This window comes from Centroberyx gerrardi, chromosome 6 (genome assembly GCF_048128805.1).
Source record: "Centroberyx gerrardi isolate f3 chromosome 6, fCenGer3.hap1.cur.20231027, whole genome shotgun sequence".
NCBI classification, from domain to species: domain Eukaryota; kingdom Metazoa; phylum Chordata; class Actinopteri; order Beryciformes; family Berycidae; genus Centroberyx; species Centroberyx gerrardi.
This window is the reverse complement of record NC_136002.1, coordinates 8,569,270-8,585,839: the sequence shown is the minus strand read 5'-3', so window position 1 is coordinate 8,585,839 and position 16,570 is coordinate 8,569,270. Positions and strand designations below refer to the sequence as shown.

Genomic DNA, 16,570 nt, shown 5'->3' with positions numbered 1-16,570 from the left:
AAGCTACACGTCAAACTCCATTAGGGTCTTACTGTTTTTCTTGCTCTTTGATCAGTAGTCACATGCCAAGTCAGCATATAATACCCATTCAAAGATTATTTTGAGCAAATAGCATGGGACTGACAGAGTCAAAAACCTTTTACTCTTCAGTCTTCAGTCAGCACGCAATCACAGTTAACATTAGTTAACGTTGTATAGGCTCGGGGGACCGCTTGAGGCGTAGAGTTATCCTTGGTGCTAAATGCTATGAAAGACCTTTGTAGCAGCAGTGGGATTCATGCTGAGTTCTTGTAGCACAATCTGAAATGGCTCTGTTAAAGCCTAATTATGATTCTACCCAGTGGAAAGGACAAAATAATACATCTATTGTAACATATGTTGGGATAGTGATATGTTCTATTGTTGCCATGGCTACACCATCAATTCACGCTGCAGTCGAACAACAGGAGATTGGTTCTTTTCTCTTCATCCCCACAAGCAATTTTGCTCGAAAAATGCAGCCAATTAAACAATGGGGATATGTGGCATGTTCCTATTATTCTGCACTTTATATGTGAATGTTAGAGTCATTAGAGCTTATGTATACCAACAAATCCTCCTTCAGAATGTAGAGTGTAGGCTGGATGTACAGCCCTATAGCTGTTCCCTATAGCTCGCATATTGTTCACCATGAAAACATTTATTTTCCATCCAGCAGCTCAGTCGTTGCTCAAGCAGGAGTTCATAAGGTCTTTCTCAAGATATGCTGTTTGTATGCACCTTAACATCCTGATTGCAAATGTCCCTGGATGAATGAGTTGATCAAATTTATACTAGACAGCAGTGAACAAGATAAAGTGTTTACCTATTCCAGTTGACGTATTCAGGGTTCTCATAATCATGATAAAAAGCTATTGTGCATGGCCTATGGCAGTGATTCTCATCCTTTTTCATATCAAGGACCCCTAATTTAGTCCACATTAGAGCCATAGACCCCCATTTGATGAGATTTTCTCTTGAACCCAAATCTGAGAATATTTTCATTGTTAGATATGATTTTGTCAACTATACTATACTAATATGTATTGTAGGTAGAGAGATAACAGTGAAACTATGATCAAAATAGTCATTCTTCTACATTCTCTAATTGTATTAACTTCTTGTAAATGAAACAATGGTGAAGTTTGACAATTCATCAATTTGCTGGGGACCCCCTGGACCCCCCTCAAGGACCCCTGGTTGTCCCCGGACCCCACGTTGAGAACCACTGGCCTGTGGCATTTAAATGTGAAAACTCAAAAGGGGAATGCTTAAGTATCCCACAATATTAATGTGCATGTCAACGCGCTCGCTGTCTGTGTGCGATACAAGCTAAAAACAGTCGACTTTTCCCCCACAGATTGCGTGAGTGAAGGACGTCTGCCTTAAAATGCATGCATTCAAATCATATGGGCCGCTCCCCTGAGTGCCTGTTAGATTTCAGACGGATATGAAGAATAGCTGTCAACCTTTCACCTTCTCCCGGCGCATCGGCATGTGAATTAGCTATTCCGTCCCGTGCAGCAAATCACTGTAGAGCCGTCTGACCTTCTCTTTTGGCGTGACACCTGTCAGTCTCGTATGTGATATGCTGACTCCCGTGCCACTGGTGGTTAACCTTTAAAGTCCACCCACCAGGCTAAACGCCGTACATAGATGCTGCATCAAATGGCATTCTTCCCAACCCCTTTAATAAGGCTGTGCTTTCGAAAATTAGCCCACAGGGGAGAAATACTTATTAGCGGATAAGGGGATGTAAAAGCCAATACTCGGGTCGAAAATGATGATGAAAGGACCTGCACCCCGAGCTCCACCATAATTATTTAAGGATCATCTCCAGTTCAAAGTGTTATCTTTGTAGATGAAAAGAATGCCGCTAAGAAAAGGTGGCAAAGCTCTTGGCTTATTTTTGTGTGATTTTTGCCAGAGCTCGACCAGATGTGCTTGGAATCAACATGTTGGGATGTAGTGCAGGTCCCACTAGTTCTACTTGGCGGTACATTACCAGCAGCTTACCAAAAAACATAAATATTGTGATAGGTCAACAAATTCAAATAAGCCGATTTGATTTTAAACAGATTTTTTTTTATGCTTCATTTCATGCCCAGCCGAAACAGAAGCAGCCGGGTCTGGAAAACAGAGTATTTAAGCAAGTACGACGGATGTAAGTGCAGCTTTTCCCTTCTCGCCTCTCCTCTTCCTCTCTGACAGTGCATCATCCTCCGATTCCCCTCTTACCACCAAGCTGTGCGCTCAACTCAAACACGAGAGGGAAAGAAATCCAAAGACTTCTATTTCACAGGCTATCTCAGTGCAGCTGTTTTAACAAGCGGTGCCAAGTAAAGGATGGTAGAAGGGCCGGGGCTTTTGTATCATTCTAACAAACACATTTTATAGCTAGTGCATGCAAATATTTCGATAAAATATTGATACTTGTCACCGGTATTCAGTATCAGAGGACAAATGGGTTGAATACCCCCTCCCCCGCTTTCCACTACTACCTCCAAGCCCTACTAGTTAAGGATCGGTCAATAAAATCCCCTCTCTCAGCCACTGTGTGGGTCATGATTCATCGACGGAAGCCATTTGCGGTTTGGTTTTGAGCCGGTCTTGATAGCAACAAGGTGAAGCGCCAAAGCAGAGTATAGTGATGGATCACATAAGAGGTAAATGTGTAGAGTGAATTAAATGAGGTAGTAGTTCCTCAGTGTCACACTTAGAGGCCTTATGTGATATCCTATAATGATAAGAGCAGGCTGTGTATTGCAAAGAGAATGCAGGCCACCCTTTGTACAACGCCAGCAATGGGTGGTGAAGGTCGACATATTGCAGGCAGTAATGGGAGAGTAATAAGTATCATTTGCAGTAATAAGAGCCATGTGGCTGCTCTAGCAGTGGAACTGCCCACTCCCTCTCTCTTCCCTGACATGAGCAGTAATATCAGTGTGTCTCATATACTGCAGCACTTCTATCAACACAAAAATGCATACACACACCGGCACACACGCACATATACACTGTCATGTGCACTGACGATTCTGCTCGACAGTAAACGGCCATAGACATATGGGAGCATAATAAGAGGCAATGGGGAGGGAGAATGAAGAAAGAGCATGAAGGAAAGAGATGAAGGGTAAGAGAGACAGAACGGGAGTGAGAAATGGCGGTGGCGAGAATGAGAAAGGAAGACAGTGGGAGAAGGGCAAAGACAAGAAAGACAGAAGAAGGTGCAAAGCAGCAGCAAGTGAGGGAGGGAGAGAGCGAGAGTGACAAAAAGGGGAGATTTGACAGAGAGAGGGAGCACAGTATATCTCCCGAGATTTAATAGCAGCACCCTGCCCTTGCCATAGATCCTGCTGCCTACGTCTCAATGAGGCGCCATCTATCATGGGCTCGTTACATCCGAGCACTTCTCCCTCACACTGCTTAAAAACACAACACAGTAGTAGGCGAGGGAGCTATGAGGCGGTTGCCGCATTGACTTTAAAATGAGGATGAATGGGTCAAAGTGAAGCTGGCCTGACAGGGGATGTTGCTGGGCTCTGCCCTCCTGCCATGTGTGAACCATGAGCAGCAGCCAGATATTGGCTTCCGCTCGTTCAATGCAAATGTTGTTTTTCCTGTGTACTAATGTTGTGTTCAAACGCCTGCTCCGGAGATCAAGCTTTGAAACCTTCCGTAACCTTCACAGCACAGCAAACCCAAGCAGGGCATCTATTTGGAACGGCTTCAGCAACTTAAAAACAAAAGATAAACGTAAGACACACAGCGCTGAACCGCACAGGCACTTGCAAAGCCTTGGAGGTGAAATCAGACCTTCGCCAAGCAAATTTGAATCAACCAGAGTTGTTTGTAACCATTTTTTGATGAACATTTTTCCCCCGCCAGGTCTGCTGGCCAAGTCTCAAAACAATCATCCCTGCCCTGATTAATGGCTCGCTCCAGGCACTGATGCATGCCAACCAAGAGAGAGCAAGATGGAAGGGCTTCATGACAGGAGAATTATATCAGGGTTTGTGGCTGTCTGGGGGCTTTGAAGCGGAAAGGGAAATTCACTGAACTACAAGGGTTACTCACAGTCTATTCTGATGCATTTACGTCACTAAGGATCTCCCTCCAGGGTCTGGCTGGAGTGAAGGAATGTTGTGTGTGTGTGTGTGTGTGTGTGTGTGTGTGTATGTGTCTCTCTCAGTACTCATTTGTAGTGATTGATGGCAGGTCATAGGGATTTCAACTGGTCATCTTCAGGACACAACAGCTTTGCAGGTTGTGTTCCCCCTCTTTGCATATGGCCATGTGCTTGAGCTGCATCAGAGTAGAACACATAGAACTATCTGGATGTTTGATCCATGAGAGAGAGAGACAGAGAGAGAGAGAGAGAGAGAGAGAGAGAGAGAGAGCCTAGGTAGCAGTAAAGGATGGCTCAGTGTTTTCCCTCCGGTTTCAAGCTGGGCCCCTAGGTGCCGACTGCAGGGACCGCAGGAGGGGCTCTTCCTGATGATAGCAGCCCTGTTTAAAGTCGCTATTAATGAAAGGAGACAGTTTATCACCCTCATCATTCCTCTTTTTAAATGCTTCATTAAAGCCGCGAAAGAAATTTCATAAAAACAGCTTCAAATGCTTTGCACCTGCTTTTGAAATCATAGTAATTAACGTGACCTCCTCGCTACTGCTGTCAACACCGATTTACAAAGGAATAATGAAGATTTACCTGCTGATTGTCAATTAGCACACACAAACCAACACGTACACACACAAAAAGACTCGCATGCGTGCAAAAATACAATCACCTTGCCTTGAATGCATGTTTTAGAAAGCGATGCGTGACGTCTATCCTTTATGATGCCACATTAACGGTATAACGCTACAATTAGCTCATTAATGGCAGTGTTCACTGTACACACAAAGACACTTGATGGTGATAAAAATGTATTTTTGTTGTGGGTTTTTTTCAAAGATATAAAGCGAGGAAAGGGAATGCTGTAGCAAGAGTGTATTTCTCACATGAGTTGCTGTGTGTACTCTGCACCAGTGCCACTGCACCAGGTATTTCAATCAATGCTTTGTTCTGCTAAAGCTGGTCCTAGGGGATAAGCTAAGACCTTACCGGAAATACACTTAACCTGCTACGCAGAGAATATCTAGGGCGAGAAACTGCTTTGAGGGCTATAGAGGAATGACCTGACTTTGATTTGGTATGCAGCTTTAGCTTTGCTTCTATCCCATAGCTTTCTTTCCCCTCTCTCCTTTTTCTCTGTGTCGCTTTCTTCTGTGACTTATCTTTTCTTGCTGTGGCTGTCTGTTTGTTGGTCTGATTAGCAATCTGTCTGTCTATCTCCCTCGCGGCTTCTCTCCCTTTCTGTTGTGCCCCCTGTCACATGCATACAGTATACACAAAGACATAGAGTTTTGTGGCCGGCCATGGCGGACCTCGCCCACCAGGCCAGAGCGAGGTAGACTTCCATCAAGCGGTTGGTGTGCTGGCCTTAATCTTTATCGATTGCTGGAGCAAGTTGTTTGACTGTCTAGGAGAGAAGGAGATTTTGCATTCTCTGTGGCAGGTGGGGTATCTGCTACAACACACACACACACACACACAGACAAAAGGCGCGTACTAATCACACACACATGCACCTTATGCCTGTAGTGACAAGGTTCGCCCAGTCAATACTGGGATAAAAGGGAGAGGAGAAAGGGGGAGGAAAGGGTGGGAGAAAGTTGAAAAAGGCGGCGGGCAGAACAAGACAGAAGTAGCAGAAAAAGAGAAAAAAAGTGTTTGGTGGAGGGGTGAGAGGTGTCAGGGAGCCGAAAAAAGGAGCCAACAGAAAAAAAAAAGAGGTGAGAAGAGGAGAAGTGGGTATTGATGGAGAGACGGGGGCGGCGGGTGGTGTGGCTGTTCTGTCAGTCTTGGCACATCGTTCCTCTCATTACAGTTTCACTCTCCGGCTCCAGCCTGGTCTCCGGTCCTCCCCCACGGCTAGCCCCGGAGCAGGGATCCATCCAGCCCAGCCCTCCTGTCAACCCGTGCCCAGCTCAGCAGCTCTGGCCCAGGCATCTGTCAGCCCACACAGTCCCCTGTCAGCCATAGCCTATTGGCCGCTCCGCGTTGGCACAGCACAGCGGGCCAGGGAAGAGTATAGTATAGCACAGCAGAGCATCCATCAACAAAGCGCTGGGTAAAATAGCGCAGGACAGCAGCCGAGGCATCCATCACAACCAGACCCAGCGTCAACCCAGCCCCGGTCTCTAAAGGGACTGATGAACAACAATGCCTCTTTGTAAAATCGGGTAAAAAAAGGTGCATTTAACAAGACATTTTGTTTACAAGCGTAAGCAAATATTTGCTAGCATTTACAAGCATTTTTATGCAAGCTGAGAATGTGCATTCTGCAGAGGATTATGGATTCTGCAGAGGATTGTGCACACGGAGATGCTGCTGTGATTATAAAGGGCTGGTTTTTGCCAAATATTCAAATAAATAATGTCACATTGGCTAAGTAACACAGTTAAAATACCGCATCATTGTGAGAGCTGCAGCCGGTTAACAGGATGGGATTTTCATTATAAATTACTCAACCGTGGCTCGCTATTCCAATCAAACCGAGATCCCCGCGAACGACTTGTTGAACGCACCTCAGACCAGACCGGCAAGCTCTTTCCTCATTCCTCATTCTGGTCCAGCAGGGCCTCGGCACAGCCCGGCAGCCCAGGCCCAGCCTCGCCTGGACACACCTTGACAGCTACTCTGGTAGAAGGGAGCAAGAGCTACAGGCAGACAGCTGCTCTGACAGATGATAGGAAGTTCTGTGCTTCCAGGGCAGCGGCTCATTAGCGAGAACAGGAAATAGCTACTACCCAGCATGCTCTGCACTCTGCACCACGGGTTGCCGGGACCCTCGGGAGACCCGAGCAAGTTGAGGGAAGACAGCCAGAGAGGAGGGCAGGAGGCAGCCGAGGAACTCGATCTGTAATGCAGATCAATGAGTAGTTTATTTGATTTCTGTTCCGTGCTGTCCAACCTCTGCTCCAGGGGGCTGATGGAGAGGTGAGAGAGAGCAAGAGAAAGGGGAGAAGAAACCTAGAGAGGGGGTGGAGGGTGGGACTAGGAAGAGAGGCAGGCTAGATGAGAGAGAAGGGAAGTAGAAGTGCGATGAGGCAGAGGTGTGGAAAGATGAGAGATGAGAAAGAGATGAGGCAAGAAAGGTGAGGTTTCAAGCAGTGGAGTAAGGCTCCGATTGAAGTCTCAATTTGGTGGCATGTATGATTTTTTTTTATCCATATGGAATAGCATATGGCGACTGCTAACTGAGGGGAAGTAATACAATTAGGAGCATTTGGATCATTAATAGTTCTACTCACCTGTATCTCACATGATGCTTTGGAAGTGGCGCATTCACAGCATGAGTGCTATTCACAATCAAAGTGTTTTACTCACTTAGAGTAAGTGCTTAATTGAGTCAGCCAATGCAGCTAATTGCTTCAATGCAAACACCTGAAAGGTGTTCAAATTGTCGCTGTGAGGCAATTTAAAGTAATGTTTCACAAATGTAGAGCATTTTCATTTTGAAAAGCAGGGGTTCTTCAATGGTCAACCACCAAATTGGCCACTCTAGGGACGCATGGAAAGCACTTTATTACTTTCTTTTTGAAAACCTGAAAATTCAGGTGATATTACTAAATGCTGTGCCTTAGATCCCACTTTTTAAGAAGCAATTTGCTTCTTTGCAAGCATTGATGTTAATTGCCAGGGAAAATATCCTGAGTGGTGGGGATAAACAGCGGATTCCCAGGGCAGCCAGTGTTGGAGATTGACTTCTGTAGAGGTGTGCGTGTTTAAAAGTGACAAAATCTGCCAAAGGGAAATAACACTTAAACGGGAAAAACCTCCCTAACACAAATACACAAAATCATACACAGCTCACTTGATATGTTTATATGTTATATGAGCAAGTCTTGAGCAAAGATAGAAACAACACAGCCAGAAATCTCAAACAACAGACTTTTTGGTCACTGATCTTCAGGATTTAGAATTGTAAGCACATACAGTATATGGATAAAATCTTCTTCAGGTGTCAGGCTCATTATGAGTCTAAGAGTCATATAGTGACCTATATTATATGAAAATGAATTATGTGAGTCAGTCTCCAATTAATGGCTCTAGATGTTTCCCCTTACTGACATCATAAATTAGACTCATGGAACTCAGGCCTTAAGCTGAGAAGAGTTCTCCATGTTCACACTGTTAATTGAGCTCCCCAAGATCATAGGAATAATGTGTTTGGATTTCTTTTAGGGCGGATATTTTTGGATACACAGTCTGTGTGTACAACTTCGAGCCCCGCAGAGATATGAAACAAAAAGGAGTAAACAAGCGCACGCTTTGGAGTGAGCAATAGAAGGTAGTAGATGTTACGGGGGAAAATGGAACAGTCAATAAAAATGTTATCTGGGTTCCACACAAGGGAAACAACATCAGCGGGGATTCAAGCTGCGCGTACAAACCCTCAACAAATCTGACATCCCGCTCCCACTGTGTTACGGGCCGGGGTGACTGCGCCGCCACTTTTGCGGATCACCCAGGGTCACCTGCCAAAGACAGCCTCACTCCGCCGCCTCGCTAATCTACTCTCTTGTATCCCCACACACTCCAAAGCACCGCGCGCAGCCAAGGCCCGGGGAGTCGGCGGAATTTGCATGTGAGGCGCATCCACTGTCGGCTCGCATTACGTCTGATATCCATTCTCATTGATTCCGACGTCTTCTCACATTTACATTTATTCATTAGGCAGACGCTCCCCTCCCTTCCCTCCCGTGCGAGATGTCTTAGCTCGAGCTTACTTGGCGTAATGCTCTGACAGCGTGCAACAAGAAGTAAACAAGAGGATACCGCTGTCCTTTCTCATCTGGAGGAATAGGCTCACTGTTAAAGGAGATGTATTTATCAGAGGGGAGAAGGGAGGCGGATTCGGAGAAGGAGAAGGAGGAGACGCAGAAAGGGAAAGACAGAGGGGGGTAAAGCGAGACATTGAGGGAGAGAATGAGTGGGAGGGGGATGAAGCAAGGATGGGAAAGAGAGAGAATTCTAGAGAGGAGCTTAAGTTTTTCGGTTATCCCCAGAGATCTATGGATAAGTGGAGCGCTGAGTTGTTTGATTAGGTTAACTAATCTCTGGATTATCCTCGCTGGTCAAGCAGTATCACACATAACACTGCTGAATTGTTCGGAATGGTAATGCTCCCTGCTTGGCCCATTGTTTCAAGGAAATGATTGTGTGTTTAAACCCTAGGCTTAAACGCCTCTGGGCTTCGTGCAGCCCGCCTACTCTGTGTGATTGCGTAATTGCTGTTATTTGTCTGTTTCCTATCTACAAAATTCCACGTTTCCTTTCTCCTAATAAGATTACATATCATGAAATTAAAGAAGTTAGATTGCCTTTCTTTTCCCGCTGCTTCGCACTGCCTCCCGTAATGAGGAATCAAGCGTCCTCCTTCCACGTCTATTTTCCTCTCCTCACATTTGCTCTCGTTGTCCCCCCAGGTGTTACGTGGATGAGAAGGCGTCCAAGGTGGCTTGGCTCAATCGATCCAACATCATCTTCGCCGGCCAAGACAAGTGGTCTCTGGACCCCAGAGTAGACTTGGTCACTAAAGGACAGCTGGAGTACAGCCTGCGCATACAGAAGGTAACGCTGACCTTAGAGGGTACAAGCTGGACTATTGTACTACATCCTTACATACTTGCTTCATCATTAGCTAGGTTTGGGTTACATTAAAGCTGCACTGGGCACCGTTTGAATTTTTTAAAGTTTGAAGGACTTCATCACCCAAAGATCATGTTACATGATGTTAGTAAACTGCAATCCTCCAGCCTAAATTTTGTCTTCTTAATGGATGTTAGGGGTGGAGATGGTGAAAAAAAAAAGGTTTTTGCAGAAGGTTTAGCCACCATTGGTCCAGCTTGTGTTGGCTCACTGCTGTTCAGGAGACAGTTTGGTATTTCCTTCTCAAGTTTTGATTTGTCACCTGGTGGGCAAATAGGATGAATGTACTGCGTCTCAATTAGTGGAGATTTGACGCTCTCCTCTGTTGCAGCCCCACTTTGTGATTTAGGCTGATGAGACAGGTGTATTTACATAAAAATCCTACCTAGTGTAGCTTTAACAATTGAAATAACAGCCCATTCAGAATAAAAATGCCTCATGTAACCACCTCAAATGGAGTAGAATAGAATAGCCCATTCCAAATTAATTTCCTTTGGATTGTACGGGGTGGTATAAACCTTTTGATATATTCAGTATATTACCCTCTAACAGCTATAATTGTAAATGCCAAAACCAACTAATTTCTTGGGTTGGAATTAGACCTGCAACTAATGATTATTTTCATTATTAATTAGTCTATCGAGTATTTGTCATTTAGTCTATAAAACGTCAGCAAGTAATGACAAATGCCCATCACATGTTATCAGGGCCCAAAGGGATTCTTAAAATAGCTCACTTAGTCTGACCAGCAGCCAAAAGAAAGTGTTTATTTTATAATGATATCAAAAGGAGAAAAGCTAATGAACTAACATTCTTTCATGAATTGTGTCAACAAATTTCCAGGAAAGTCTAAAAAATTCTTCTCAACATTTATTCTGATTAAAGCAGAGAGTAAAAACACACCCTATCAGATCACTATTTAGCATTCATGTAAACAACTCTGTAAACAGTTTTGAAATCAGCAATTTGAAAAGCTCAATCGGGAGGAAGATATTCAGAATGATGAGATATTACCATAGCATGTAGCAGAGTGTGGTGTGCTGCTGCTGCTGCTGCTGCTGCTGTTCTCGTCGTTGTTGCTGCTTGTCTCCGCTGTTGCTGCTGTTTACGACTTTGTAAAATATTAATCATTTGGTTTAGTAATTGCTGGGATGATTATGATGATGAAAAAGATGATGATGATTAAGGAGAAGAAGAATATGAAGATAATGATTGTAGAGCACTTTTCTCAACACAGTTACAAAGTACTGCAAAATAAAAGTAAATAAAAAATAAAACAGAACATAATAAAGGGAGAACTTGCAACTGCTATCTACATTAAGGCCAGCAGAGCAAGCTGTAATAATAATAATACTGACATAATATATTTGCACATTTGCAATATTACTTACTGGAGGCCATTATTAATGCAAAAAGGACAACTGAGATGCAATTTCTATTCTATTCTGTTCTGTTCTATCCTATTCTATTCTATTCTATTCTATTCTATTCTATTCTATTCTATTCTATTCTGTCCTGTCTAGGTGGACGTGTATGATGAGGGGTCCTACACCTGCTCCATACAGACCAAACAGCAGCCCAAGACCTCGCAGGTCTACCTCATTGTACAAGGTAAGACCTTCTTACCTCAATGAATTTTGTCAGTAAACTCCATTATATCCTGAACAGAAGAGGATGCACCCACTGAAGGGCACCAGCCCTCCTATATTACATATTGTTTGAATTATATTTCGAATGTCCTCAGAGTCTGACTTTATAATAAACTTCGCAGTCCAACAGCGCGCGCACAGCAGGCATCAATGTCATCAGTCTGCATTATTAGATGTGAAAATGTGTCCCTCTAGGTGTCTGCGAGGAAAATATATGAATATGTATTGTCAAAGGAAAGCCATATGTCATGAGTGGCCCCCCTCCAGCAATATATTTCCTTGCTCAAGTTCAAATGAATCTTAAGTGTACTTGAAAAGCCTTCAGCACCAGTTTTCCATTTCAAAGAATTGTAAGTCATTTCTCTTGAATGGAGACAGCAGGAAAGTTGAGAGCGAAGAGATAGTGGAGGAGAGATAGAGAGAGAGAGAGAGAGAGAGAGAGAGAGAGAAGGTGCAGCAGGATTAGATTCAAGGCCTTCAGGGGAATAAAGGTTGTTTTTCAGCAGAAGTTTTTGCTAAAATTTCTTTTCAAAAAGTTATTTTAGGAGTTTAGCTCTTGAGATGAAAGCGCAGCCCAAGACAAATTGAATTAACTGAGAGAAAACTGTATGCACAGTCATGTTCCCATACCTGTATTTAATGTCTACATTTTTCTCATAATTCTACATGTTGACTGTAGGTACAGGAAAGTGCAATTTTCTCTCAGCCATTTCAGGCAATGTGATTCACTAACAAAAAGAAAAAATCGAGGGAAATTTTAAGAAAGCCAACTTCAAACCCAAGTTTGCTAGAATCCCCCTTAACCTGCAGCAGCCTCTCTATGAAACCTAACACCCCGTAATCTGATGTTCTCACACCTCTGCGCAGCAGCAACTGCAGGCGTCTGCCTCTCTTTTACTGTCAAACTCCTCGGCCTTTTTAGCTTTTACCTTCAAGCCTCTGAGATGTTTTTTTTGAATCGCTAACAACCTCACGGGACCATGAAAGAATAGGAGCAATAAAAACAGTGAGCTGTGCATCAAGGCCAAAACTGAGAATTCATTATCCATCGAAATGCCAAGTCTCTGTAGCCTTGTTTTCCAAAGCCACAGCTAGTTGACAGAAATTGCTCTTAACCTGTCAAAAACAGGCTGCCTGACAGACAGAGTGCAACATCTGAGTGCTCGTAAATGGGATCTCTTATAGTTTGTTTGGTTTGGTTTGTTTTGTTTTGTGTGTGTGTGTGTGTGTGTGTGTTTGGCTTCTCAGCGAGGAATACTTCTACTGTAGTCATTTATCCGTTATTCTGAGGCAGCACACTGAAGCATATAATACAGTATGTACAGTGACAGAAATCTGATATTGCAACTCAATACAATTCACCATAGCTGATTGTTCCATCAATCAGTATGCATTTCTGTTCTAACTGCCCTTTCCACTCTAAACCCACTGACTGACTGGTGTGAAACTCGACCCCCTGATAAATAGTGCGGCTGTCAGCGGAGGAAATACGCCACAATATCATTCCGCCACACAATAGCCTGCGAGAGAACTTTTCATACAGCTATGAACTAAAGATACCATCCATTAAAAGCATTTTAAAAGGTCAATATGTGAATTGATGCTCCTGCTCTGGGATCCACGGCAGCAAATTGCCTCTCCTTCCCAGAATCCATTGTGTCCGATTATACGGCGCTTGATCATCGGAATGTCCTGCTAGACTTCCAGAGTTTCTGTCGGCGGCCTCGTTTGTCACGGCTAATGCGACAGTTATAGCCAAACATTGATTCTGTTGCTTTCTTCCCTGCTATTTTGTCCTCTGCTGTGCCTCTCAAAGTCCCATTCAATTTCGCTGCCATTGTTATGCTCATCTGTTGTACTTCCCCGTTACGTGGGTGTAATCTTCTTCTTGAGGTGCAGCTCAGCATCTTTCATCTAAATTGCGGTGCGGCGCTGAAGGCGTAGGTTTCTGGCAATTACTGTGAACATTTTACTGTGAACAAACACGGCGAACATTTTATTTACTTTTAAACTGTGGGCCAATATTGAATGCGGATGGCGTCTGAGGAGTCTGCAGTTTGCGAAATGCGTATTAAATAAACAGGATAAACGGGAAAAATGCTGCATCATTAACAAATCGACTGCTTATCTCTCAACTTCTGCATGCCGCTCCTATCCGGTTTCACCCATCGCCTCATGACTCCACACGCAGCTTCGGCCGCATCTCGAAAGCTATCGCCGAGGGAAGAATAAGACAATGCCTCTGTGTGTGGCTCTGCGGTGCGGTCGCACAAAAACAAGTTAAGACCCCCCCCCCCCCCCTGCAAAACCCAATCAAGTCTGCGGGATAATAATTCACCCTGCCTTCATCTTTTAATGGGTATGAAAATGTTCCAAGCATCAAACATGGCCCCTGGTTACAGACCCGAGAGCGGGTTCACATAACCAAAGCTGACAATTTTCTGCTAGCAGGGACAGGGACGTAATTGGAAAACAAATGATCAGACAAAGTAAATTTGCGGTGGATGATAAAGCGGTGGACTTGCAGGGCCCCGACGAGTGGTACCAGGCACCAGGGTCACTGCACACGACAGGAATCCTAATAACGGCCCGCTCTCTGCCCCCCGTTCCCTTTTGATTTTTATGAAACACAGCCATTTAAGTTTTGCCCATGGGCTCGCCGAGGCCCCTTTTGTGATGAATTGACTGTGTGACTGAAGTTTTGACTTTGATGTTTGCCATGTCTATTAGCCAGTCAAGCACTATCTATGTGTGTGTGTGTGTGTGTGTGTGTGTGTGTGTGTGTGTGTATGTGTCTGCGCATGCATACCTGCATGCCTGCGTGTCTGTGTCTGTGTGTGAGTCTGGCTTTTTCTGTGTGTGTTTACCAGTGGTGGAGAGGTTCATAGAAGTCATACTTTGGTTTGTGGTCACTTGGGATGGGACAATATGTTTATGTCACAATATGATTCCATACGCGATATGGGGTTCACGATTCAATACAACCACGATACGATGTAATAAATAAAAGTTTCACAGTCAACGAGTCTGACTGTGCAGAATTCTGTTTATTTCTGAGCCACAAATCTTTCTAGCGATGGCATTGGCTTGCTAGAATGTAAACAACAATTTAAAAATGTCGTTCCAAAGTGAAAATAATATCATTTGGATGGAGAGCTTGTGAAATTGTGATGGTCAAGCCGTCTCATTTGTGATTACAATTTACTATAGCAGAATAAAATGGAGCTAATATCCCAATTTATTTTTTTGCCTCACGATACATATTGTCACCTTTTTGTATTTCGATATATGATCCCATCCCTAGTGGTCACAGTTTGGGGCGGCACGATGGCTCAGTGGTTCACACTGTCACCTCACAGCTAGACGGTCGTGGGTCTGAATCTCGGCCCTGGTCCTCTCTGTGTGGAGTTTGCATGTTCTTGCATGTTCTTTCCTTCCTACTTGTTTGCGTGGGTTTCCTCCCACAGTCCAAAGACATGCAGGTCAGGTGGATTGAAGACTAAAAAAATGCCCATATGCGTTTGTTATATATGTAGTATATACAGTATATGATGGTGTGCTAAGCCCTTTGAGACATGCCTGTGATAAAGCATTATATAAATCAACTTAACTTGACTTCTACTTTCAGTGGGGAAAAAATGTGATTATGCTGGTAAGCTTCCTTTTATTCAGTAAAACTATCCACTTCTATGACTTTGACTTTTCACACAGCCTAGACATTCAAAAGTAATACACACTTAACATTTTAAGGCGAGTGACATCAATATCAGGTGGAATTTATAACTTGAACTTGATGTCGCCCCTTAACATTCCAGCTGCTATATTGACGCGATTAGGGAGCTGCATAGAGTTCAAGTTGAATATTCCACCATCTGATCAACTAGCAAAAAATACTCCGTAGACATTTCAGCTGACAGCTATTCCAGCGAGGGGAAGAAGTCCATGCTTTCATGCTGATATCCGTGGCATTAAATCCTGTCTGTAGCCCCTATAAACTGTGTTTGGCTGTCATTAATGTTACTGTTCCGCTCCTAAGGGACACATAGCAGGAATAAATTTCTCCCACTGTAAAAGAATAAATCTTTTGACATATTCAGTATAGTTTAAGAGCTTATTGCTTTGCGTCTATTCAGAGAACTTTATTGACACAAAGAAGAAAGTTTTCAACCGGAGAGCCAGCCGAAGAGACTTCTCTTAAGCCCTAGTCGCACAGAACGAATATGTGGATATCCAGTGATTTGTAATAACTGCAGAGATTCTCAGTCATTTTAATTGCACGCAAATCTGCCATGTCTGGAATTAGTGAAGTAAAACATTTCCGGTCCAAATGACCTTCTGTATTTTGATGAAGGCAGAGGTCACCTGATAAAACTAATACTCAACTCAACTCAACTTTATTTATATAGCACTTTACACACAACACAGTTGATCCAAAGTGCTTTACAACACACACAGAGGAAAACAAAAACAAAAGAAGGAAACAAACACAATAGAAGAGGAGAAAAATCAGTGATGATAAATAATAATAATAATAGTGAAGGCACATGGTCACACAGAGCCCAAAGTGACAACACAGACCTACAGAGACTCCAGGAGAAATACCTGAGCTGGTTAAGTTAAGTTAGGCACAGTTAAAAGCTAATGAGTAGAAGTGTGTTTTAAGATGACTCTTGAAGATCTCAATAGTGGGGGAGAATCAGATGGTGGGAGGAAGAGAATTCCATAGTTTTGGGGCAGCGATAGAGAGTTATGGGGCCCTGTCCCCATAACACTTAGTCCTGGATCTCGGGACAGACAGAAGTCTTTGGTCAGACGATCTCAGTACTCTGACAGTGTGATATGGGGACAGGAGTTCTGTAATGTAAGAGGGGGCGAAACCATTTAACACCTTGTAAACAAACATCAGGAATGGGAATGGGAATGGGAGTAATGTGCTCCCTCTTTTTTGACCTTGTCAAAACTCTTGCTGCTGCATTTTGAACTAGTTGGAGACGGGATAAACAAGACTGAGTGATACCAAAATATAACGAGTTGCAATAATCAAGGCGGGATGATATGAAGGCATGGATGACTTTCTCCAGGTCAGAAGTACAGAGAATTGATCTGAGTTTGGAGATGATGCGGAGCTGCATGAAGCTTAATT

General features: G+C 43.7%; 1 protein-coding gene across 1 annotated transcript in view; it reads left to right on the top strand.

The window, feature by feature from the left end:
- Window positions 1–16,570, top strand: part of lsamp (limbic system associated membrane protein) — a 162,657-nt gene that overhangs the window by 99,648 nt on the left and 46,439 nt on the right. Inside the window, exons 2-3 of the mRNA XM_071897273.1 lie at window positions 9,556–9,700; window positions 11,302–11,389. Coding sequence (XP_071753374.1) covers window positions 9,556–9,700; window positions 11,302–11,389 — 233 coding nt within the window. The remainder of the gene's footprint in view (window positions 1–9,555; window positions 9,701–11,301; window positions 11,390–16,570) is intronic.